This window comes from Cyprinus carpio, chromosome A17, assembly GCF_018340385.1.
Source record: "Cyprinus carpio isolate SPL01 chromosome A17, ASM1834038v1, whole genome shotgun sequence".
NCBI lineage: Eukaryota > Metazoa > Chordata > Actinopteri > Cypriniformes > Cyprinidae > Cyprinus > Cyprinus carpio.
The window spans coordinates 4,703,531-4,729,585 of NC_056588.1; the positions used below are offsets into that span (position 1 = coordinate 4,703,531).

Genomic DNA, 26,055 nt, shown 5'->3' on the forward strand with positions numbered 1-26,055 from the left:
TTGTCACTGTTTGCCCGCCTGGCTCTAGTAGGAAGCGAGTCAATTCCAATAGTTTTGTTTCAAAATAAAAGTTCAACATCTAATTGATTACAGACCACTACGTATAAATACATATCAAGTATTTAAAGACATAATAGGACACTAAATGATCTTTTTTTTTTAATTATACTGTTGTTGCAGATTTTACAAACAGGCATGAAATGTGAAATCTCTTTTCAAAGGGGTTGTGCTCGACTCAGCAAATAGCTTGGCATGAATATATTCAGTTTCACTGTAACTACATCTCGTTCATGTGGCAGAGCTATACATAAACAGAGAGTTAAATAGTCCCAGACGGACTTGAGTGTTATATTTCTGCATGAATATGACTATAGGATAGTTTCTGAAATTTAGCTTAGTCCTTTATTGGCTTCAGTTTATTGCAACAGTCAATGTGCCTAATATGATAGATAGATAGATAGATAGATAGATAGATAGATAGATAGATAGATAGATAGATAGATAGATAGATAGATAGATAGATAGATAGATAGATAGATAGATATGCAAATGTAAACCAGTTATTATCTTAAAACTTTATTAGCATTTAAAAACAATGTATTTCCAAGAGAATACATGGAATAAGATACTCATTTGGTCTTTTTCTTCTCATCTGATTAAGGTAAAATAAAAAAAAAAAACATTGCAAGGTATAAAAAGAAAGAAGGAAAAAGGTCTATATTACAAAGTTTTATAATTTAAATACTATATTTGTTACCTGATCAAATACCTTAAACATGAACAAATACAACATCAAAACAAGCTTCAGTTAAAGTCACCTTCATTTCCTACAACACATGCCATTAATCGTTTTCAAGTACAAAACAGCAATACTTTTAAAGTAATAAAATAATATGTTCCGAATATCTACTGTTTCTTTAGCCAATATAGGTAAAACATATTTGTCACTGCATCATATTTGTCTGGAAACATAGAGGACATCTTAACAATACTGAAACATGAGATTATCTGCAATTCTAAAAGAAAAAGAAAAACAATATAGATGCATATTTCAGTCACTAGAGAACAAGTAATCAACCTATTGGTTAAATTGAATGGCTAGGCAAAAGCATTTGCTGTGGGAATTATAGATAAGAGAAAGAAACCTTCAGACGTGTTATAATTGTGTTAATGTTTGCATTTGTTTGCAGTTACAATAATTATACATTTTCAGTTAAAGCATTAGAAAATCAGTCCATCCTGGCATCCTTTTTAGAGCTTTACTATAAAGATGAAACTATTATGAAATAATTGTATTATCACCATTTCATGTGTAAGATGATATAGTGCAAAATTCTAGTAGTGTTATTTAATTGCTATTATTTTGAAGCAAACTACAAATTTTCACAGGTCTGCAAAAATTGGGGTCACATCTAAGGTTATATTAAAGACGCAGACACTTTTAAAAAATAATTTACAAAAAGACCAAATATATTATGAAATTCAACTTAAATTAAGTTAAAATCTTTAAGGAGCAGTAAGCCACATTTCAAAATAAAATAAGAAAATAAAGTAATACATTACATTTTTAAGAAATACAGCTGGAAAAAAGCTCTTAATGCACTTGTAAAATAAATGAAACATAACATATTATCCTGAAACCCGCAAAAATGTCTTTCTTTTTTTTTTTTTTTTTTAAGAGGCAAATAATCAAAAATGCTGTTTATTGCTCCTTACAGAAAAAATATTAAATGTTCAAAATCTGATGATTTAACAATGCTTTGCTTGTCCTCAAATGCATTGAAACAACACTGAAAAAAAAAAAACACGTAGAACTGGACTGCAGTGTTTCAACTGACAAGTGGATGACAAAACAACAGGCATTGCTTTGACTTACAGGTACAGACTGTTTAGCACCTTCTTCATTTTTGTACAGGCTATGGACTGCTTTCCAATGGACTGAAGATATTTTTAAAAAAAAAATCACACAATTATTATGTAACTATAGTTATCATTTCCAGTTATTTCAGTTCCTTTTCTTTAAATATATGGTCTGCAAAAGTCTTCCCTCAAATTTCATACATGTTTCATGTTCTTTTAACTATAAATATTATTGCAGCAGGACAAATATCCTTCATATAACTGCAAAGTGCTTCAACAATACTATTCTTACATTACAGAGCTTTACTGCTACACGAAGATTCACACGAGTCTAATTAAAAATAAAATCCAGAACCCTGAAAGTATTTCAAACACAAACATCCCACCCTGAAGTTATACTGAGATTCCTGAATTGAACCGCGTTGTCATACAAACCTGCGGTCAAAGACAAACCTAAAATATTCATTTAAAAAACTGTAACAGGAAACCTGTAAAGCTCTGAAAGCTCCCAGTATGGAATGTCCTATTAAAATCTGTACAAAAACAAAAGGACATTAGATCAAATGAAGGTTTGACTTCGGAATTTAAAGCTGATGTTCTTTATATATGATATCAGTCCATCACAGCTGTTCAGTAATATCCAGGATGGTACTGTTGACTCCATGGCTTCTGATTCCAGAACTGATGAAGACAAAGATACAAAAAGATGAAGACAAAGAATTAAAGAATGAAACCTGGATTTCCATTAATAGTGTCTGCCAATTCTAAATATAAAAATGTCTAAATTATGCATTATTACATAAATTATATCAAATATTTTTCTGAGAGACTTACCCCTTGTTGCCAGCTCTGGTTGAAAGCTTGTGCTTTGTTCATGCTAAAGTTTCCGTTTTTAAAACCTCGATTATTTCCTCCTCGGCCCCTGAATTTCTGTGGAAACAGCAGATTTAAGATCCTGGTTCGCATTTGGGTCACATTTTAGTATTGTTTTAATATTTGAAGATTTCAGAAGGTTTATTTCCACATTAAACTGATTCCCATCTCTCACCTGGTTGAAGTTGCCCCGGTTGGCTCCTCCCCCTCGTCCCATGTTGCCCCTGTTCATGGCTCCTCCTCTGTTGCCCATGTTAACCATATTACCACGTCCAGGTCCCGGCCTGGGGGCACCACTTCTGTTAGGCATCCCACCGCCACGGTTGAAACTGCCCCGGTTGAAACTGCCCCGGCTGAAGCCTCCTCGGAAGGCAGGGGGAGGAAGGAAGCCTCTCGGTGGTCTGCTGAACCCACCACGAGGTCCAGGCACTGTCAGACAATCTGAATTATTGATCATTTATACATGACTTCCTGCTCAATATTCTGATTCACTCTAGAGTATGTCACATTCGGGAAGTGCTGCTTTATGGTGTCTTTAATGTTCCTCTATACAAATAAGTATATAATGAATAAAAATAAATATTTAGTTCATCTGAAACGGCGTACCACCCCTAAAGTTGCCTCGGTTTTGAAAGTTGCCTCCTCGTCCTCCCCTCTGACCCTGGCCTCCTCCTCCTCCACGGTTGAACAGATTTTTGCCTCCTCGTCCCCGAGTGCCTCCCCTCTTTGGTTGAACACCTCCCTGGTTGGGCTTCTTCTCAGGAGGAAGGGACTTTTTGCTCTCCTCTTTGTACTGTTCAAGAAGTTTGGTAGCTTCTTCCTTCTGCAGCTCCACATAAAGCACTTCACTGAAGCACTGACCTTCTACAGGCAACGTGTATATTCCTGCAAAACATTATAGTGTGGCATTTTGGGAGTTTTGTGAATTGCACACCAGTGTTTATATTGTTAACTAAAATTAAAAGTATAACTAAAACTTTTACACTTGTAAAATAAAATAAAATAAAATAAAATACTTCTAGGAATACAGCTGGAAAAAAAGCTTCTAGGAATAATGCATTTATAAAATGAACTACACAATAATAACCTTAACCCAAAATAATGAAAAGCAAATTGGATGAAAAACATGAAATTTAAAATTTGCCTCGGCAAGTAATAAGTTTAATAATAAGTTTAAATTGAAGTAACTGAATCTGAAATAAAAATAAATTTAAGATAAAAATTAAATAAAACAAAATAATAAAATAAAATATTAGATGAAAAATGTAACGTAAACTAAAATAGATTACATAAAAATTAAAAACTGAAATTTTGCCTTTGCAACTAGAATTGCTAAAAATCAAACAAAAACAAGGATTAAAAAAATTAAATTAAATATTAGATGAAAAAAAAAAACCTTACAGAAATAGAAACATTGTCCTGGCTACTAATTTAAATAAAATAAGTTTTGAAGTTACTAAAATTAGTAAAACTAAAATCAAAATATACCAAGTTTTATAAAATTTGTTTTAATTACTAAAAAAAACTGAAACTCTCTCTACTAAAACTACAACTGCTCTCTCTCTCAGACTATAACAAATGTTAAAATTCATATACTATAATATATGTTAAAATTCATTTCTCTCTATATGGCACATGACCAAAAACTTACTATAGCTTATTGAAACTTTGTAAACACCATACTAGTACGTAAATAATACTAAAATAACATTGTTGCACACATCTCAGATCAAGTATGGCTTAAGAAAAGGATTTTACCCTTCATTTTCAGGACTGCATGTTCAGGTACATCTTTGCCATCTGTTTCTGCCTTTTTCTGAGTCCTCTGTATATATTCCTCATCTGTCGGACAGACTACCACTGCTTTACGCTGGAAACCGGCAAACAGGCACATTTTCCTTCTTTGGGCTGGTGCTGATATATTAGTCTAAATGGAGAGTATTTTGGTCAGTATTTCCATCAGATGTTATACTGATAACGCGCTGAACATGTAACATGAAAAATAAATGTAATAAGAGTAACATTTCAAGAGAGATTAGTATATGCTGTGATATTGATGAGTATTTGTAAACTTTAGATTCTATGTAGTCACCTGGTCAAGAATGTAGTTGCGTTTTTTACGTGCAGCGATCTCGATGAATTTCCCGAGGAAGAGGGGAGCACGCTGTGATATCGCTGCGAGCTTTGTGACATCCTTCATCTGTCGCTTCAAACTGGAAATCTGAATTTCAACAGAAAAATACCACTGAATATGTTATGTTGAATGAACATTTGTCTTATGTCAGCACTCACCATCATTTTCTCTGTGATTGTGTTTGTTCCAAGAATGTTGTATTTTCCAGGGTTGGCTTGTGTGTGCTTTGTAACCCATTCCGTTTTTCCAGATCCAGGCAGTCCAACCATGACAATGACCTGGGAAGATTTACAGCAGATTTAGATAAGGCTTTTTAATGATGATATGAGTTCTGCTTGGCTGTAAAACCAACCTCACAGTCCTCTTTGGTCTCGGGCCCCTTTGGTCCTCTGATGCGATCGCAAACATTGATCTGCTGCAGGAAACTAAAGCCTTCAGGTTGGGGGAAAAACGGGGTTTGACACTGGCCGAAGTTGAACTCAACCGCACAGTTGTGGCAGAGGACGTGAGGGAAGAAGTGCTTTCCCTCCAGCTCATCCTTACTAACTCTGAAAGCTGTTCCCAGATCCTGTCCATTCTTGGAGTAGGAAATTTCCACTTCTTCACCATCAAAGTTCTGCCAAATAAACAGAGCAACCATGATATACTGTACTGTGGGCAAAGTACACAGACTCGCCACACTTGCTGAACATTTAATTTCACAATATTGAAAACTAAACGTTTTAAATTGGGTTTTGAAACATTGAAATATTGTATAAATTTATAATACTTTATTTATACACACAAACTAATATCTACAAATATATATATACAAAATAAAATACAATTTCAAATATCTGTGTAAGTCTTATTTTTAAAGTTATTCATTTAAGACACACACACTGCGTTTATTGTGAAATATTTTTAGAATTTAAAATAAATGTTTTCTATTCTATTTTAAAATGTAATTTATTCCTGTGATGGCTGAATTTTCAGCATCATTACTCCAGTCTTCAGTCACATGATCATTCAGAAATCGATCAAATATGCCGATTTTCTGCTCAAGAAACATTTTTTGTTATTAATGTTGAAAACAGCTGTGCTGCTTAATATGTTTGTGGAAACCATGATACATTTTTTTTAGGTTTCTTTGATAAATACGAAGTGCAAAAAACAGCATTTATTTGAAATATTTTTTTTGTAACATTTTAAATGTCTTTACTGTCACTTTTGATTAATTTAATGCATCCTTGTCGAATAAAAAATTACTAATTTCTTTAAAAAAACCTGACTCTAAACTTGAACAGTTAGAATACATGGCACCACTTAGTGGTCAAAATGAGTAATTGCAGAGATTTAAAACTCACTGTGGATGAGGAAGCACATAGATACTTACAATAAAGCAACCGACAACATCATTCTCATCAAAAGCCTCCCCAAAGTCCTCTGTCAAACCGTTGCTGGTTTTCTTGGCCTTAGATGAAAAGCCATATGAGTGCGCTTCCTCCCCTGTGAATATGTAATGCAAAGAAACACTCAAATGATGTTTCATTATTTTCTTAGATCAACTCCAATAAATTCATTTAACAAATCAAAGACCCTCACCTAGTAAAAGAGAGCTGTTGACCAGTGACCAACCCACCAGGACATCATGAATCTCAATTCCTTTACTGGAAATGTGTTTAACAGGAATCTTCTCAATAATCTGGTGCAAAGATATGCAAGAATAAGGCTGAGGGCATGATAGGGCAACTATAAATAGCAACCATAAAAAAGCAATGCTCTCACCTTCATTTCAAAGCAGGCTTTTCCTTTTGCCACACCATAAGACGCTCGTCCCCCGGCCCACAGGTATGCAAAGCTCTCCATGGTGAGAGAGGAGGCGCTGTACCGATCCCGGGACACCTTGAAGTGCAGGTCACAGTTGTCTGAGGAAAATAAGAGACAAATGCCTTATTTCTAAAGCTATAGAGTGGCAGCATCATGTGTCCAAAGTTTAGAGGAACAAATATTCTACTCTAAACTTTTTAATAACCTCACTGAACATTTCATATATTCTGCATGTTATGCTATGAAAAATTCCACATTTACTATTTAGCTGATATTTGAGCAGTATTTATATGAGATTATCATACATACAGGTGTCCAAACATACAGTTGTGTCATCAAACTCTTCGTCCTCTTCCTCCAGTGGAGGCTGGGGAGACTTTGCCCTGAGGGAACCATCAAAAAACAACTATGAAATTGAATCAAATTCAGTTTTGTGCCATTATAAGATCCCACTGAGTTCCTCTTGGATCTTAAACATGTTCCAACTGAGAAAATGTGCAGGTGTGAAACATCTTTTAAACTTATATATATATACAGTATTTACATGTACATAAACTAGTTAAAATATAATAATTTATTTAAGACTTAATTTTAAAATATTTTAAAGGTAAAACACTTTTTTCTGAAAAATTGTGACTTATTTATTTATTTAACATTATTATTATTTCACAATGAAAATCTATTGAAATCAGTTTTTGTCATATATATATATATATAGTGGTATATATTATATATTTGTGGTTACATACAGTACCTGGGAAAATACAACACATCATCAATAATCATTGAATACATATTTAAATTCAAATAAACATCATGACAAACACACACAAAAAAATACACCAGATTACTTTAGTCATACTTTCTAAGGAACATATCTGATACAGAATACGAAAATATGTATAGAAAAGGAAGTGTGATTTCTGGACCTGCATCAATACCCTTGCAATATTCTCAGATAAACACTTTTCATCCTTTAACAGCCCAAGCTTTGACCTAGAAACAAGATTCCTAAGGTAAAATACCACTGACAGAGAAATACCATGACAGAGATGCCCTTATTATAGGCGTAAAGTGATTAAAGACGGTCAGTAAAAATGTGTGTTTCTTTGCACTGATGAGGAACAGCATGTCAGATTTGGCTCTTTACTGCCAAAACTGCTCATAAATCTTTAAGGTGCAGCGGAACCTCAGGAGTACCAGAGGCCGACTGCACATTTCTTACCGGCTGTATTTGCTTTCTTCAATAAATTCAAAGTAGCCCCTTCCATGTTCATCTCGGCGTCTCTTTACACCCTTCTTATTCTTCTGTTCATCATTCTTGTCTTTGTCCGCATCCCCTTTGGAAATAAAACAATAAAACATAAGGAGGCGTACCTCCCTGCAGGACCCATCATGATGTAACATGATGGTCCAGATAATTACTGGAGGATTTCTAGTTATTTCGGTTGTGCAATGACCAGTATTTTAAAAGAAAGGTGTATTAAATTATAAGCCTTATTATAAGCCAATGCCTTACAGTGTGGTTTGTACACTGCAGTACTTATATGGGTACAAACAAAAGGTTGTTGCCAAGATTTTGAGCTAAGTAACACACATTTTCAGATTCACATTGCATGCATCTTGAAGAAAGGTGTGTGCAAATAATGAAGGCACATTTGTTGATGGGCTAAACTCACAAGCACCTCTTTCCCTATGTATGCAACTTGTGCATGACAAAACAAAAATGATTAGAAAATGAAAAACATGAATATGCAAACTGCCATACATCACTCACAAATCCATCATTTCCGAAGCATTTTTAAGATTAATATGGATAATAATTAGTCTTTTATAGGAATTCAGTATAATTGTCATTTAATGACAACATTGATTTAATAGTGGCACAGCTTAATGGTTACAGATCTAGGCTGCTAGTTCAAAAGATACTAAGTTCAAACCCCTGACCCCACATTACCCCAGGAGGTGATAGCACCTGCTAAAGGAAGAAATGAACTGAGATCATTACACACAGACTCCATCTGGAGCTTTTGTCCTTCGTATCTCCACTTTAGCATCCCAATTCAGCTCAGTGATCCTGAGAACCTACTGCTCAACCAATAAACACCAACGTACACTATTAAGGGTCATTCTCAGGAAACGCTCCTATTCGTGCCAGAAAATTTCAGGATTTTACATTTTTACATCATTTGATTTGAATCAGTATCATATAAACTGATAAGAAAATGTTTTATGCAAATCCTGACAGAACAAGACTAGTATCTTCTTAAACAGCAGATTTTCTTGTTTAATTTGATATACTGTATAACATCTACACAAGCTTTTTATCTACATGCTTTAAAAACAGTAATATCACAGCTCACCATAAATATAGAAGTAGATATCATCTTTTAATTTAATATGCTTTTATTTTATTTACATCATATATAAACATTAATATTTCAGCTTATTATTTATTTTTATTTTTATTTTTTTAACATTTATTTATTCATTCATTAATTAATGAAACACTTTATAAAGTTAAATCTAGTGGGTTTTGTTTTGTCCCTACTAATTTTGTGCCCTTCAATTTGTGCAATTAAGGGGTTTGGAATTTGCCATTTGTGATTAAAAACTAGAAATAGTATAGCTGACCATAAATATAGAAGTAGTAGATTTTAATTTGTAGCCAATAAATATGGAAATATTATATCAAAGTTTGAGATACAAATAGATTAAAATTAAAAATTAAACAAATCAATTAAATACATTAAAATAAATAAATGTTTGTCTTTATATTTATTTATTTATTTTGCATCAATTAAATCTATTAAATAACATGACTGTAATGTGAATAAGTTTAGTATTCTGTTAATTGCATGAGTAGTAAGTCAAAGGAACACAAATGGGACACCAATGGCACCAGCTCCGGAGAATGCCATCAAACCCTGTGCTCTCTGCTGTCAGGATGAATTATTCTGGCAGCCCGGATATATAAAATATGAATCGCACAAGCTTCATCATGTAATCTCACCCTCGCCAGGGCCCATGTCGAGAGCCACACCATCCTCATCAAATTTCTCCATCTCTTCATCATCTTCTTTGAGCAGGACATCTTCATCTTCGTCTGACTTATCCATCTCTACCCCGGCGTCCTCCTCCATGTCATCATCCTGCTGCTCCTCAGCCTCCGCGTTATCGCCATCCTCCTCCTCCTCCTCCTCCTCCTCCTCCTCAGCCTCCATGTTCTCTTCAGCGAGATCTTCCTCAAGGTCTTCATCGCCCATGTACCCGAGGCCGTCTCCATCTCCGTGCTGCCCTTCAGAACCGTTGGTGGACAGCGCCTCCTGATCCAGAGCGGCCTGCAGCCGCGCCATCAGCTCAGCCTTCAGCCCTTTATCGGACAGACTCCTCTTCTTCAGCTCGTCCTTCAGCTCGTTTACTTTCAGCTTCTTCACATTCATTGAGCTCATCTTGCCGTTTCGATCCTTTATCTTTAGATGTTATACCCCAAATGTATGAAATATGAACTGGAAGAGCAGGTTATGAGCGGACTGTCCGGAGACGCTCGACGCGGTCACTGATGGGCAGCAGTCTTCGCAGAAAGGGCTAGTTGAGCCTTATATAATCTACCGTAATACACATAACACATGCACATACTACCGTAAATATCACTAAGAGAAAACATCGGTATTCAGTTAATTATAGTCACTTTTCATATGTTCAGAAAATTATAATAAACATATCTGAATATACAGTAGGCCTACTGATAATTCAAATAGTATATATAGGCTACCGTGTGTAAATATAATGAACTATATAATAATATATAAGCCTATATAATAATAATATATATAAAAATATTAAATAATACTTATTTAATATTGTAGTATATTTTTTTCAGTGCCACGAAAGCACAAAAAAGAGTATACGATATCAACATTGCTAGAGTGGGTCTACATAATTTTGCATAAATTGCAATTCTTATGACTTTTGTTTTATATATATATATATATATATATATATATATATATATATATATATATATATATATATATTAACATTAATAAATATATAAAAATACTAAAACAAAATGAATTTAAAGCAAAAACATAAAAAATAAAAGTTAATTCAAAATATTAGAAATAATTTAAATAAAAATAATTCTAAAATAACACTGGCCACCTTGTTAGTGTGAATGCACATCTAAAAATCAGTTTACAACTATTATTTCCAATTGTTTCCAATTGTACACCTGAAAACATCCAAGGGTCAAGATACGATATGCCCAAAAAATATGCTAAAAAGAAATTCTGTGAAGTTTTTTAAGCTGTGAAACATAGATGAACCACTTTACACGTTTTTGATTTAAAAGTCCAGTATTGGTGACAATTTTATTGCAGGTTCCGTCCTATTACAGAAGACCTGCTCCTTCAGGCTTTTAAGGTGCATAATGCTCTGACACTTAAACATTTTTGTTATTCTTCTTTTGTTGTTTGAATTTACCTACAGAGAAAAAGAAAAAAAAAAAGTCAAAAACCTTAAACTGGATATAAAGATGAAGACCTTAGACCAATGGAATGATTTAATGTAATGGTGCTGTTATCTCTTTTTAAAGGTGTCAGATTAACAGAAAAAAGGCCACTTGGAACCAGAGGAACTGACCAAATATTTAACACAAGGAGGTATGTCAGTGTATGAATTTTGAAAGTAGTGGTTTGTATTTTAGGATAGGCTTCTGATATTTTGAAATCGATGTGCAATGCATTTGTCATTAACTTTAACAATACAAAGAACCCACAAAGACGTCAAGTGAAGTTTTTATTTTCTCTGTCTTCCGAAGGAGAGCCCTTCACACAGGAAGAGATAGATGAAATGCTGTCTGCAGCTGTTGATCCTGATAAAAATGTCATTCTCCACAAGGACTTTGTGAGCATGATGACCTTTGATGACACTTGATGATGGCTGACGGCATGAATAGATTGAATATATAAGTAGTTTTATAGAGTTAGGATCAAGATATCATAAACAAAATCATCTCAGTTACCATAATAAATAATATACTGTACATGTTATTTTGATTCTTTACCCATGGTATACATCATTAATGGTGTTCATAATGCCCAAATACTCATTCCTTATTATATAGTTATAGGCAAAAATTACACAATATGATATTTTACCCTATTCATAATCATTCAAATAGGCTTTAAAGTGGAGAATGTGTGCAAGACTGAGAGGGTGTATCATAGACTGATGAATCATTCTCCCTATTAATGAAGCAGGTTTCTAAGGCCAGTTGTGTGTCTGAGAGCTTCATTATAAAGTCAGTGTGTGGTGTCTTTCTTCTTTCAGTTTCATTAGCAGACTCTGATATCACAGATTTAGTGAAGGGGTTGCATATTCTTGCAGCTCATTTTTTTCCTAATTAACCTGTGCCCCATGAGTGCGTCTGTGTAGGGAGAGACCGGGAACAGAACTGCCCCCTGTATACTGACCAGAGAAGCACATGACTTATGATGGACTTTACAGAATGAAATTTGCGTGTTGGTGGCATTTCATGAAATCCTATGCTTTTTTAAAAATGATCTGATCAGAAAACACTGTTATTTTATTACAGTTAAACAATATATTTAGAAATTTGTTTTCTGCATTTACGTTATACCTTACACAACAATAAAATGCATAACTCTCAGAGAATTGTGTGCAACTAAATATATTTTTTCTGTAATCTGAGAAACCCAAAATAGTTCATGAAGTATTGTGTACAATATTGTAAAAACTGGAAAAGGCTACAATAACCATCTCAGCCTTTTCTGTTTGTATGTGCTTATTTATGAATCATAAAGTAGAGGTGAATATTCAGTGGTCCAAGGATAGATTAACAACTAATCTGAGCAATATTGAGCTTTTAGGTTTATGACAGTTTCTTTTTGTTTATGCTAAGGTTATATAGGTCTGTGTATCTTTATCTTAAGTATTTACGATAAAGCAGTACTGTTTCATTTTACTAAAAACTAATGGTCGTTTGCTAATTTCTTACTGTTTAGAGTCTCGTGTAAAGCTGTGGGTTATAATTGGGAGTGTTCATTTAAGATGTGTCAGCAGTAGGTGGCGCTACTTTCCCATGCTTACAAAATGTCCCTTCAAATTCCTACTAACAATACAACCAAAACAATACTGATCATTTGTTTTCATGCCAATTCAGCAAGGTTTGGTCAATTAAGAAATACTGCCAAATATTGCAAAATGATATTGCACATGTTTGTTGTTGGTTTCATAATAAATGTATATACTTCAGTGGTTCAAATGACATGTTTGCAGCAGTGTAAGCAGATTTTTGAGCATTTGACAATTGAGCATTTGACCTGGAACACTTTATAATATTTTAATATCATGATATTAATATTATAATAATATTAATATCATTAATAATTATTATAATATTAATATTACAAATAATATTATACCAATTTAAATTTGATTTTTTTTTTTTACATATTGCTAATATTATGGTCCAAAACAGTTTAATCTCATTCATTGTATTGAAATTTCGATTGATTCGCGTTTTTAAATCGTAAATGGTCGTAATAAAAAATGTGTGTGTGTGTTTACATTTATGTAGTTTATACACGTTTTTGAGTAACCACGTAAGTTAGATTAGGCTAATGTTGTCATTATTATTTATTATAAATCTGCACATATAAATAAAAAATACGTAGATAAACATATAGTTGATATTTAGTTCAATACCATTTTTGTTGCGTGAGACGAACTGCTAACAGAACAACACTGGTATAATTTCCGACAATTCGACAATAAAATCGAAATTGACTTTTAATAAAGAAACTAGTAGTTTAGTTTAGCGTGGGGACAACAGTACACTCCCACATGTCAGTCAGTAGATCGCGGACATGCTATTCGCTGAGAGGCGCGGAGGGGGCGTGGCCAATCTACCCAGAGACAGATGTGTGCGCTCCTCTGGAGTGAGAGCAGCGCAGAGATCAGTCCTCCAACAGCCTGATCTCCTGTCAGCCTGTGCTTCACACAAGTCCATATGCATGGGAAAATGCGCCTGTGCCGGGGTGCTGTGAAATCTAAAGCACTGCACATGGATTCAGAATATCAGAGAGCATAAGAAAGAACTGGATTATCCACTGCTGGACATTTCAGATTGGACCATCTGTTATTTATATTCCACTGTGGAAGATGGATAGAATTCTGCATGGTACTAGTCGCTGAGACTGGACTTCAGAAGGGATACTGAACTGACCAGAGATTGATTTTTGGATCTTTTGATTGTGGATGTAACAGGGAGCACAGTTATTTCATCAGTCCCTCTCTATCAGGCTTTATCATGACCTCTCTAACAGGAAATAAAGACAGATCTGGGACCAGGAGTAGAAAATATGGGGTAAGATTTATTATGTTTATTATAGCTTTTTTATGTAAAGTTATGTGCGTATTCAGAACAATAAATTATCTTAAAGTGAAGAAAATCTAATTTAATGTCAAACTCAATATGCAAAATAATAAACCACTTTGCACACTTTTTCACATTTACCATATTTGTAACCCAGACATTAATGTTACAATCACTGCTTTTCATCCCTGAACTATAATTTCTTGCAGATGACCGATTCATCCCCTACGAAGTCAGCATCATTCTCTCCTGAAACCTGGTACCGAAAGGCTTATGAAGAGTCCCGGAGCGCCAGTCGCCCGGTCCCTGAAGGTGCGGGCTCCATGCCCGGGTCCTCTGGAACCCCTTCCCCCGGATCAGGAATATCATCCCCGGGCTCTTTCTCGGGCTCACCTGTTACTATATCGCCCGGAATCAGCACCGGTTCGCCCGGTTCTCTAGGCGGATCTCCAGGGTTCGGCACTGGCTCTCCAGCCTCGGGTAGCGGGAGCTCACCTGGTTCTGATCGGGGCATCTGGTGCGAGAACTGCAACGCTCGGCTGGTGGAGCTGAAGAGACAGGCATTAAAACTACTCATTCCCGGACCCTACTCTAGCAAGGTAGGCTTGTGCATGAGACAGTCACATGCAAATTCTGAAATCAGTTTTTGACAATGCGTCATGCAGAAACATCCATGCTGAAGTGTTATACATGAACTCCGGTATTTGCAGTGCGTAATTTGGGATATAAATCTTGGAGTAACCAAGAAATCCACAACGTGAAGATTTCAAACTAGAATTAAATTTGATTTTGTCGTGCTCTGCTACTAATTCCCTTCAAAACACATCGCAACTTACAAAATAAACAATAAAATATATAAAGAGAAAGAAAAAAAAAATAGCAGTTTTGCATTAAACTGTATTTGAAAACACACAGAAGTGTTGTCTATGAGGGGCGGAGTGCTGAACATACAAGGCACTGCAGCGTGTTGCTGTTCCTCTATCGCTATTATTACAGTGCGCTTCCAGGAGTCTGAGATCATGATGGAACTGGCCAAAGTGGGCGAAATTTATTACTGACTATTAGCTTTTTGCTTTGATTTAAGAAGACTGTAAAGTGAAACATTGTTTAAGAAACACGTCATACAATGATGTGGCATTGGTGGTGAGCTTGAGTGCTGAGAGAAGCGCATTTATGATTAACTATCCCTTTTGATTAGTTATTCGGTTTTGGCTTGGGACACCTAAGGTAGTACTGCATCAGAACTTGGTGTGGATTCCACAAGAGCTCAAATCATAGTACAAAGTATATATATAGGTAAATATGCAGTGCGTAATTGGATGCATGTGTGTGCGTAAATATCAAGTTTCGCCGTGTGCTCATTTCATTTTCAGCATCTAATACCGGGAGCTGTGTATAAGCAAACCAGCAGTATGATTCACACCGAGACATACAGACAAACCCTATCTTTTTATATTATTGATCGGTGGTTCTGTTTGCACCCCACGGAAACCAAAGCAGTTGGTCTAATTTAACAATTATCCATTAAGAAGAACAGGGGGCGCTGTGCTGTCACAAACAATGTGATATAGAACTTCAGTATCACTATTTGATACCGTGCTACCATTTCTGTGCACTGCTATATATGTATATAGAACTCCTCTGCTTGTGTTAAGAAGATGTTAAGAACTATAATGTGATCACAGTTGCAATGCTTTCAATTTAAGCAACTCAAACATATGGCATCTATTATGTTCTTCATTTCAATAATTACACCGTTTATCTTTTGAAAAAAAAAAAAAAAAAAAAAAAAAATTCTGGCCCTCAGGTGTCCAAAACGTTACATCTGCATTTATATCTCCTTATCATGGGCTGTGTGTAAGCTGATGTCATAAACCTGTGTAAAAGAAGCATTTTGCAGCATTGATCTGGTGTGGCTTTGACTCGTGTTTCAGACCTGCTGTTGGTCTCCAGATTTTATGACCATTTCTTCCAGCTGCAAGTGACCTGGAGGTGCCCATTAAAATGAGCTGGAGGAGGAGGGGCTGATGTTAAGGAGAGGGGATCACTGGAGAACAGGGTGGCCATGAGAGTGCTCTTTAAGCCGGAGGCAATTTTAAAGGAGACGTAACTGAGTGTTTGGGATTTTCTCTTCAGGATCTTCGCCCACATGGTGATTAGTGAGCAGTGTTGTCATATGAACCGAAGGAAAAAGCCTCATTCTGATATACGATCCATCTGGAGATCTTGAAGTATGCTGCGTTCCATTGCACTCAAAGAAAAAAAATCTAATTTCCTCTTAAAAAGTGAAAATAGAGTAGAGGGAAATGATGAACATTGACTTATAAAACTCAAAGTTCCTACGTGTTTGATGGTAACAACTTGAAAAAAGTGTTTAAAACATGGTAAATGATGCTCTGTTGATGATCTTATACATGCAGAATAAATGTTAGCATCACTCTTAAAAATAAAGGTTCTTTACTGGCATCTATGGTTCCATGAGGAATCTTTAACATCCATGGAACCTTTCCACTTCACAAAAAAACACAGTGATGCCATAGAAGAACCATTTTGCCATAGAAGAACCCAAATAACCTTGAACCATAGATGCCAATAAAGAATCTTTCTTTTTAAGAGTGAAGGTTCTTTATTATGGAAAAAGATCCTTCAGATTATTAAAATCTTATTTCCATTAAAAAAAAAAAATATTTTAAGAACTGTTCACTGAAAGGTTCTTTTGGAACCCAAAATGGTTCTTCTATGGACATTTGTACATCAACAAAGCTTACACGTCATCTTCCAAGTAGTTCCTGAAATAGGAATATAACTGTGAATGGAACCCAGAATACTGGAACAGTAGTAGCCTACAGATCACAGAACTTGTGCTTTGGGACTTGCTGCATTGTGAACGTCACCTGAGGTTTCATCTTTAGATTACACCCACTGAACAGAAGCATGTTCATTTCAATCCCGTGCACACACAGCTCCCATTTCCAACAGAGCACTGTTGCCACGGCAGCAACATGTTATGGGCGTGAGCTTCATACATATTTCACGTTTAATGCTCTTTTTATGCCTCTCAGGTGAGCAAAGCATTATCATATAAAGAGGTTGCTTTTTCAATCCTGACTGGTAGGAATAAACGGGAGGGGGTTACTGACGTTGGCTCAATCCAGCAGGCGTTCTACTGTAAATGACACTCCCTCCTGTCCAGCGGCAGGCTTTGTCTCGACGCCGGGGTGTAATGGTGTAACTAGGGCAGATATGAATACAGCTCAGCAATGGGAGAACTGAACATGCATGTCTCTGTAGGATTTGGTGTGCTCATTTGGGGAGCACAGATTACTTCTTGTTGGAAATGACTGTGAATAATATATGGTGGCTTTATAGACTGTGACCTGATAGCTTCTTGCAACAATGGAGAATTGTTGACAACTATTATAAGTCAAAGCTGTTTATAGGTTGAAACTTAGATTCACAACAACATGGTCCAGTGCTTTATGAACTGTTAATTTCTGTTCTGTCCCACAGTAGGTAATGGTTAATCTTAAAAACCTGCTCTTTTCATAGTTATGAAATGCTGAAAGATTTATTTTCAAGGTGTGCTTGCTGTATTATAGCTCAAAGCTTTTGTAGGGCTTTGAATTCAGTGGGTTTTGCTTCTTTTGAACAAGTATCCCAGCAGGCCAGCAAAGTTATAAGATGTTGATATTTGGTTAAATATAGGATCTGATGGTGGGTGCCCAAAATTCAATGTCAGGACAATGTATAATTGAAAGAAGACATTTATTCACATACAGTGAGGGTAATAAGAAATGTTTGAGTTTATATTTTGATTGCAGGCTAATTTTAAGCACAGTTTTGTAGAATATTACTGTGATTTTGTTGTGTGTGTGTGTGTGTGTGTGTGTGTGTAATACAACACTTTCTCAGATAATAATTAATTGTCGAACAGCATCCATGACCCATAAACTCTAGTTTCACAGTGTCAAATGCAGAAGATGTTTAAACCCGCTGTAGGTTTTGCGGAGTGGGTGGTTTGTTTTTTAGTGGAACTCAAAACTGTATTTCAAGAGTCCAGTCAGGTTGCTGCTGTCCCCCGTCATCACTGCCAGCACTTCCTCCAAAGCATGAAGGCCTGTAATCCACCCCAGAACCAAGTCAGAGAAAACATCAGGTTCTTCCCCTTTAACATGGGTGATCGATCTCACAGGGATTAGCTGGACCGAGCCAGATCGAAGTTCTCCATGATCAAAGCAGAACTGCCTTGAAGGAGGATACCGCCGTGATCTTTAGGCAGCGATCAGCACTGCTGGTTTACATTAATCACTCGTGGCTTTGTGATTGTGTGAAAATAGTATGAACGATTTCGACAGACTTGTGTAATGCATCTCTGGAGGTTGGGTGGTTTGATGTGTTGAATGTGTAGGTTTCAGCCTACAGCTGGAGTTCTGAGTATGGGTTTTGTGCTTACAAGAAAAGCATTGCAAGTATGCACAGTTTTCTCAACCGTTACCCAGTAAAACTCGATACCTGTGAAGAATTTGTAATGGAAGTGTTGCAAATCGCATGTTGTTTTTTCATTGTGTCCAACTGAATGCATTTTATTTGTTTGATAAGTGGCCTAATTGCCACTTTTTTTTTTCAAAGCTTTTTGGATGCAGTTATTTACTATGACATTTTTGACTAAATGCCATGTCATGTCCTTTGTGCTCAGCTGATTTAAAAAAGATGAAGTGAAAGTTCCTAAAGAATCACAGTTAGATAAAACTTGAACACAAAACAATTTCTAGGACATTTAAGGCAGGGTTTGTGAACTCCTGGAGATTAATTACAGCACTGCACTCCACCACTAAGTCCAGGGTTTTTCTAGCAACCTGAAGGGGTTTTGTGCAGAATAACATATATGTAAATACATAGATGTGAAATACTGATTTTAGTTACAATTATTTTATTATGCGAGCTTAAAGCAAGCATGATATGAAACATGAAACTAGCACAGCTATATAAAACAAATAGTTGCCTGGGACGCTGATCAATTACACAGGACTGACCAATCCGAATCAAGTATTATAATTGTGGCACTGTAATTTTTGTTGCACTTACAAAGATTATGAACACATGTGCTCAACCTCATTTGTAAACAGTAGTGATAAACCATATGTAAAGTATCTCTCATTAGCAGCGCTAGTCAGCATGAACTCCACTTTACCTTTGTTGTCAACACCGCTGTGATCTCTCATGCGATCACTGGTTTTATGCACATCTGGAGAGGGCCATTCATTCGGCTTTTAACCTGACTAACTCATTTTTTAATTGCCCCACCACACAACAGCAGGGCTGTTTCCTCCATGGAGGTAGTGGATGTTGCTTGGGACCTCTGCTTTGAAAATTTGAAGCAACCTTCCATCCTGGGCTCTTGATAAGAACACTATGTGGAAAAGAATATAAAATACAGCAAACATTTGAGAAAAACAAAATCTAACGCTTACAGTGAATGCTTTGCTATTCAGCCCAAATCACTTAACACCATTCAGTCATTATTAATATTATCAAATATCAATTATAAATTTTTTTTTAATTTAATTAAATTTTTTTTTCCATTGACTCAACATTGTATTGCATACTGAATTGTGATTGGTTATTCCTTTTTTTACATTTATTTACATTTATATTGCATATCTTGTTTTGTCTTTTTTCCCCATGCCAATTTGTCTAATAAAGATTACACATTCTTCTTCATGGTAATAAAAAGAGAAGGCTTTCTTTGCATTATTAATGGGCCCCGATGCTGTTTGACTGATAAAGGCTAAAACCCCATATTTTAAAAGTACTTACACCAGACCGTTGTGCATGCAGCCTTTAACAGCGACTTATTTGTGTTTTTGACATGGCTTACAATCAGCTGAAGGAACTCAAATAAATGATCAGATAGAGGAAATAGATGGAGGGGCTCCATTTTTTGGTTGAGTTCAAGGGAATCACACACCTTTTGACAGAAAGAGACGGGAGAAAAAGAAAACAGATGGAGTCATTCATTCTAAAATGCCATGTTTTACGAGAGGTTTAAGTGCATTCCTCTGCAAAATCAACAAGGTTAAGAGGATGAGTGAGACTGGTGTAGTGCAGCCTGAGAGAAAAGCTGGGTTAATTATGCCGTGAATGACAAGGGCATCGTAAAGGTCAGGAGGACAACCGAAGATGGTGTTAGATCAGAAGAGATACATTTTACTGGAGCTTTCTTTTGTTTCCAACATTCCAGCTGATCTAATGGTGACCGATTAGACTAGGGGCTTTTGTCTCAGAATAGAAAACAGATAAAACAACCTTTACAATAAATTACTAATATTACATTTTCAGATAGAAGACATTTTTTTTATATAGAGAGAGAGAGTTTTGGAAATGTCAGAATATCAGCATTCCAACAGCGTCTATGAGTTCAAACTACATTAAAGTGATTATTACGTTTTGAATATGGATATTTATTACAAAAATGCATCGATTTGCCACAGGAGGCCTTTGTTCACCCCCGGAGCCGTGTGAGACACTTTTTTTATTTTTATGGACGGGCGCTCTTTATTTAACTTCTTTTGGACTGATGCATGCAACACCCGCTGAGTGCCATCAAACAGCTTGAAAGATCAAAGACAGTTTTTAATATAACTCAGACTGGATTCGTCTGAAAGAAGAAAGTCACATACACCTAGGATGCCACAGGGGTGAGTAAAACACAGCCTAATTTTCATTTTTGGGTGAACTAACCCTTTAATGGTTTTTGACATGTAGGCAGGTTAGTGAAAGTTTAAGGTGACATTACGCTTTGCTGGAGGTCATACATGCAGTAGAGGAACAGAACGACTCATTATTATGAATAAAGAACTGAATTAACCTCCAGATGAGCTCTAGCACGTGTCCAAATTATGATGTAGTGTGATGTCAGGACAATGTCACCTTGCTCATTCTGTCTCTATTGCATGCACCAGTGGACCAGTACCTGCCAACACACATAGTCAGGTTCATAACACACACATATATACCAAGAAATATAAGTGCCTTTACATCAGTAGCAACTTTTCTGGGTAAAACCTTTAAAGGCTGCTGTCATATTAAAGGCTGATATAATATGTTTTTGTATAATGTAAACGGGATGTGTTTCATTGGCTATTTGTCTGTGTTTTAGTTTTCTCTAATTTGAATGTGTTATATTTTTTTCTCATATGGATATGGATAGATTTTTTTAATTAATAAAAAGATAATTGAGACTTTTTATCTCACAATTCAGACTTTTTTTCTTGCAATTACATCACAATTTTTGATGGGCTTCCATATATGAAAAAAGAGTTATCGATAAATGGATAGTTAATGGAACTGTATTGATTTCAAGACACATGCAGTAAATTGATGTTGGAGTTTTCTTTCTTGAGTTGACATTTCCTGTTGTAGGGCATATCAAAAGGCTTCTTCATTTTTTAAAAATAGCCAATAGATTGTAGTTATATCACAGGTGAATTGCACTACTTTTCTGTTTGCTAATGTTAATTATAGACAGGTAGTATTAGGAATAACAACATTTTCTTTGCATTGGAAATGTAAATTTAGATTTGTTGAATTAGATATAAATGAGCACAAAATGTATTTTTGGTCTGTTTCTGAAATTGAAACCAACAAAAATTAGCTTTTTCAATGCTTAGGATTACAATAGAATATAGATAACCTCAACTAATATATGGACTAAAAGCCACTGAACTCCAGTTTTTTACTCCAATTATTTGTCAGTAATTATGGTGGCGGACTGCTTTTAAGACCCACCATACATCTTTCTTGTCCTCTTTCACTCTCATTTTTCAGCATATCAAGCTTTATTCTCACTCTTCGTGTTTCCCTGTCCTATCTTTTCTCCTCTTAGTTTGAAATAATTAGTTGCGTGGTTTCTGAACAGCACCACAGAGCACAGTAACCTTGAGCTGAGGGGAATGTGAGGGAAACGAGAGCAAGAATACAGGCAGAGAACACTCTTAGACCCAAAGATTTGGGTCTGGGGTCTCAGAAGATGGATTACCTGCACAGCTCAGAGCAATTTATCAATGTCAGAGAGCCAAAGAGAGGGAGAGAGAGGGAAATGGGGATGAGGAAAGAGTAGATGGAAGCAGAAAAATGGCTCATGGGAGGTCTGGCTCGATTCAAAGCTAGATTCTTGAAAAATTACTGCACATACTCTCCCAATATACGAAAACATAATTTAGTCACAGCACTACTGGGCTGCACTATTACTCAATGACAGTTTTCTATTGCGTTTTATAGGTCTGTTATATTGTGCCATACATTGCTGAACCTCAGCAGCCCCAATTTTGAACTCTGAAAGTCCAGATCTGAAGTTAATAATGGCATTCTGTGTTCCAGCTTGGGTAAATTGAATTCAGCTTGTTAGGAGTGTCAAAATAGGCCACTATTTCCTATGACGTAAATTGTAATTAGATTTCAGTTTTCTTTGTTAAATGAACAGAAATTCAATTCTCAGTCCAAACTTTAGCTGTGAGAATTTTCAGATATACAGACAGTGTGACATCTATCTATCTATCTATCTATCTATCTATCTATCTATCTATCTATCTATCTATCTATCTATCTATCTATCTATCTATCTATCTATCTATCTATCTATCTATCTATCTATCCATCCATCCATCCATCCATCCATCCATCCATCCATCCATCCATCCAATCCTGTATGCCGTTTTTCCATAATTCTGAAGAATTTATGAAGACATGAGGTAAATAATAATGTAAAATAATGTAAATATTTTTTGGGGTGAACTACACCTTTAAATAAGAACTGGAATGCAGATGAAATGAAAGACAGAGTAATTTGGCATTGTAACGGTAAACTGAAATTGTTTTCTAGTTTATTTCTGTTTCATAGCTGAGCGATCAAAGAATGACCCAGTGGCAGCTCTCAACTTCTGTCCTTCACTCCTGAAATACTGGCTTCTGTTGTGTTTATCCACAGTACCGCTGTGTTATTTTAAGGTAGCATAGCCTCTGACTTCCCAAGTCAGTGCTGACAGCCATAGACTGAGGAGAAAGGCCACATATTTGTGTGTGTGTGTGTGTGTGTGTGTGTGTGTGTGTGTGTGTGTGTGTGTGTGTGTGTGTGTGTGTGTGTGTTTAAGGAAACGACTCATGTGTGAGTGCTCTGCATGCCAGTTTGTAATTTTAAACTGAATATGAAGAAAACAACGCCCACAGGCATAGAAATAGCATAAGCCCTTGATGACAACACAAAGACTGTGTGATTGAGTGTTGTGTGTTGTGTTCATTTAGCAAATGCGCATGTAAATACAATCACTGCTGAGAGAGGCAAATAACTGTCAGTGATTTTCCACTAAAGTGAAAAAAAAATGTAATGTCCGCAACACTGCTTTTAACTCCCACATTTAATAAAAGGCCTGAAGAAGACCCAGCAGGGTCGAAATGTTGCCTTTTATTAAATATGGGAGTTAAAAGCAGTGTTGCGGACATAACATTTTTTCACTTTAGTAGTTTCTTTGGTCCTGCACCTGCCAGAAGGTGGGATGTGCACACAATTACTTGTTTAACAGTGATTTTCCACTACCCATTTTTAAAGACAGCAAGAAATCAAAATTTACTTGACTAATAAATTCCCCTCATATTATTGTGCATGATTGATTAGTGCCACTATTAGTTTTTCAACTACCACCACCTCTTAAATGATTTTCGCTCTCTCTCTCTCTCTCTCTCTCTCTCTCTCTCTCTCTCTCTCTCTCTCACACACACACACACACACACACACACACACACACACATATAATATTAATAAAAATATGTATTTCTTTATTATTATTATTATTATTCTAAACAATAAAACAAAATTATATATTTACAAAGTACTTCATTTACTTGTGTATTTAAAAAAAAACAGCAGAATGGATAAAATTAAGTCCCATCCTTATATAATTTCTACAAATATTTTTATGTGTGTGTGTGTGTAATTTTTAATATATGGAAATTTGCTGATTGATGTCATGTCTAGCATTTCATGATCCAATCAAAAAGGGGTTTTCTATTCTGTTCATATTATAGAAGTTATATGCATTATCACATACTGTATATAATTACCTAATTACTTTTTTTTTTTTTAATTTTGAAGTGGAATGTCAATAAAGGAAGGTAGATAATGTGTCCATGTGTATTATAATGCTAGATTTGTATATTCAGAATCCATATCCATGTTGACTGTAAATTGATGTAAAAATGCCATAAAAAAGTCCATCAGTAAACGTAAGGTGTCTCCTGGTTGCTCTGTATGGGTTGACTATTTATCAGCTGGTTTACTAAACTCTCTCAGCTCCTTTGTATGCTCCAATATCCTCTCAGTATATTGTAGCAGTGCCAGTCAGGGTCAGAATCCTACCTAGGATGAGGCAGTTTGCGTTGAAGAAGCTTCAATTTGAGCGGGTTGTGTATTTAGCCGTGTGTTATCTCTAACACTGCAGCTTGTCAGGTATAGAGTCACGAGAGAGAAAGACACAGTGGAAAATCTCTCGGGCAGTGTTATTCTTACCTGTTTACATGGGAAGGCAGCCGGCCCGTACAGACCCTGGATCATTTCAAATACTCATAATAAAATACATCTCAATAGCAGGGTCAATTGAAATCCACTTATCAGTAAAGGCAATAGAAAAGGAAATAAATAACCTACTCTGTAGAGTGATGTTTGTCGTGCATCCTTTGCTCAAGTTTATGGTCTAATGTGTGTGGTAGGTAGAACAACAGGCCATTTAAAACGTGCTATAGAAATAGCTCATAGAGCTTTGTTGATCTAATATGTGCATGAGAGCAGTGGTTGTGATGTCAAACTAGAGAACACAGGACTGTTCGAATACTAACAATGTTGGATATCAGAGTCAGACCGTGACTCCCAGGGGTCAGTTTGCAGGGTCCGTTTATCATAATAGCCTGTGTTTTCTTCAGTGATTGTGATTGTATGGAGGAATGAACACCTCCTCCCTACTGATCCCACAGCAGGTGTGTGCTTAGAGTCCTAATGAAACCCCACTATCTGTCCAATCAATCAAGACAGGCAGACAAGACCCACCCCCCTTTCAGTTTCTTCTTTCACTTACAAAAACTAGAGAAAAAAGATCTGTCCTCTAGCATTAGCCAGCTGCCCAGGTTTTGAAATGTGTGTGTGTGTATGTGCGTTTAGCAGTGCCATCCATCCATCAACAGGAACAACATTTAATATTTTGGTGCTGGTCGGATTTTTGTGGGGTTTTTTTTATAGTCACTTATGCTCAGCAAGGCTGCATTTATTTGATTAAAAATAGTAAAACAGTAATACTGTGAAATGGTATTACTATTCAAAATAATTAAGTTAATAAATAACTGTTTTCTATTTTAATATATTTTAATATGCAATTTATTTCTGTTAGCAAAGCTGAATTTTCAGCAGCTATTATTCCAGGCTTCGTGTGACGTGATCATTCAATAATCATCAATTATGAATTGAAAGTATCTATCATCTATCTATCTATCTATCTATCTATCTATCTATCTATCTATCTATCTATCTATCGTCCATCCATCCATCCATCCATCCATCTATCTTTGCATGTGCAAATTGATTTTGGCTGTGCTGTTACCTACAGAGAAATAAGATGTGAGTTTGTATGTGAAATTAGTATACTGAGCTGTGTTTCCCATCCAGAATCTTCCCTACCTGCTCACCATACAAAGCTGACCTTGCTGTTCGGAGTATTGGTGCTTTGTTTCCCATAAAAACACAGATGCATTTAAAAGCTCTCAAGAGTAAACAATTTCTATAGCTGATGTATCATTTCATGCCACACATGCTTCTAATTTCTAAATGGAGGTTGTTTATCACTCCAGGTGTCTGTTCGGCACTCTCACCCCATCAGTGTGAAAACTAGAGAGGAGATGATTGACCGTTAACAGTGTCTAGTGAGAACACATTCAT

General features: G+C 35.8%; 2 protein-coding genes across 3 annotated transcripts in view; one reads left to right on the top strand and one right to left on the bottom strand.

Moving 5' to 3' along the window:
* Positions 1–563: 563 nt before the first annotated feature.
* hnrnpua (heterogeneous nuclear ribonucleoprotein Ua) lies at positions 564–10,287 on the bottom strand. The gene is made up of 14 exons (XM_042773637.1): positions 9,690–10,287; positions 7,902–8,016; positions 6,986–7,059; positions 6,635–6,774; positions 6,452–6,551; positions 6,243–6,355; positions 5,220–5,483; positions 5,026–5,145; positions 4,826–4,954; positions 4,492–4,660; positions 3,340–3,618; positions 2,909–3,162; positions 2,695–2,790; positions 564–2,541 (listed from the first exon to the last, which is right to left on the bottom strand). The coding sequence occupies exons 1-14, from the start codon at positions 10,126–10,128 to the stop codon at positions 2,491–2,493; spliced, it is 2,343 nt and encodes a 780-aa protein (XP_042629571.1). The 5' UTR covers positions 10,129–10,287; the 3' UTR covers positions 564–2,490.
* A 3,265-nt stretch (positions 10,288–13,552) lies between these two features.
* The window catches only part of kif26ba (kinesin family member 26Ba), a 90,700-nt gene continuing 78,197 nt past the window's right edge, over positions 13,553–26,055 (top strand). The window contains exons 1-2 of one of the 2 annotated variants that reach the window (XM_042773641.1): positions 13,553–14,069; positions 14,288–14,677. In XM_042773641.1, the coding sequence (XP_042629575.1) occupies positions 14,013–14,069; positions 14,288–14,677 (447 nt within the window). In that variant the 5' untranslated portion in view covers positions 13,553–14,012. The remainder of the gene's footprint in view (positions 14,070–14,287; positions 14,678–26,055) is intronic. The other variant, XM_042773639.1, reaches the window with a different exon arrangement.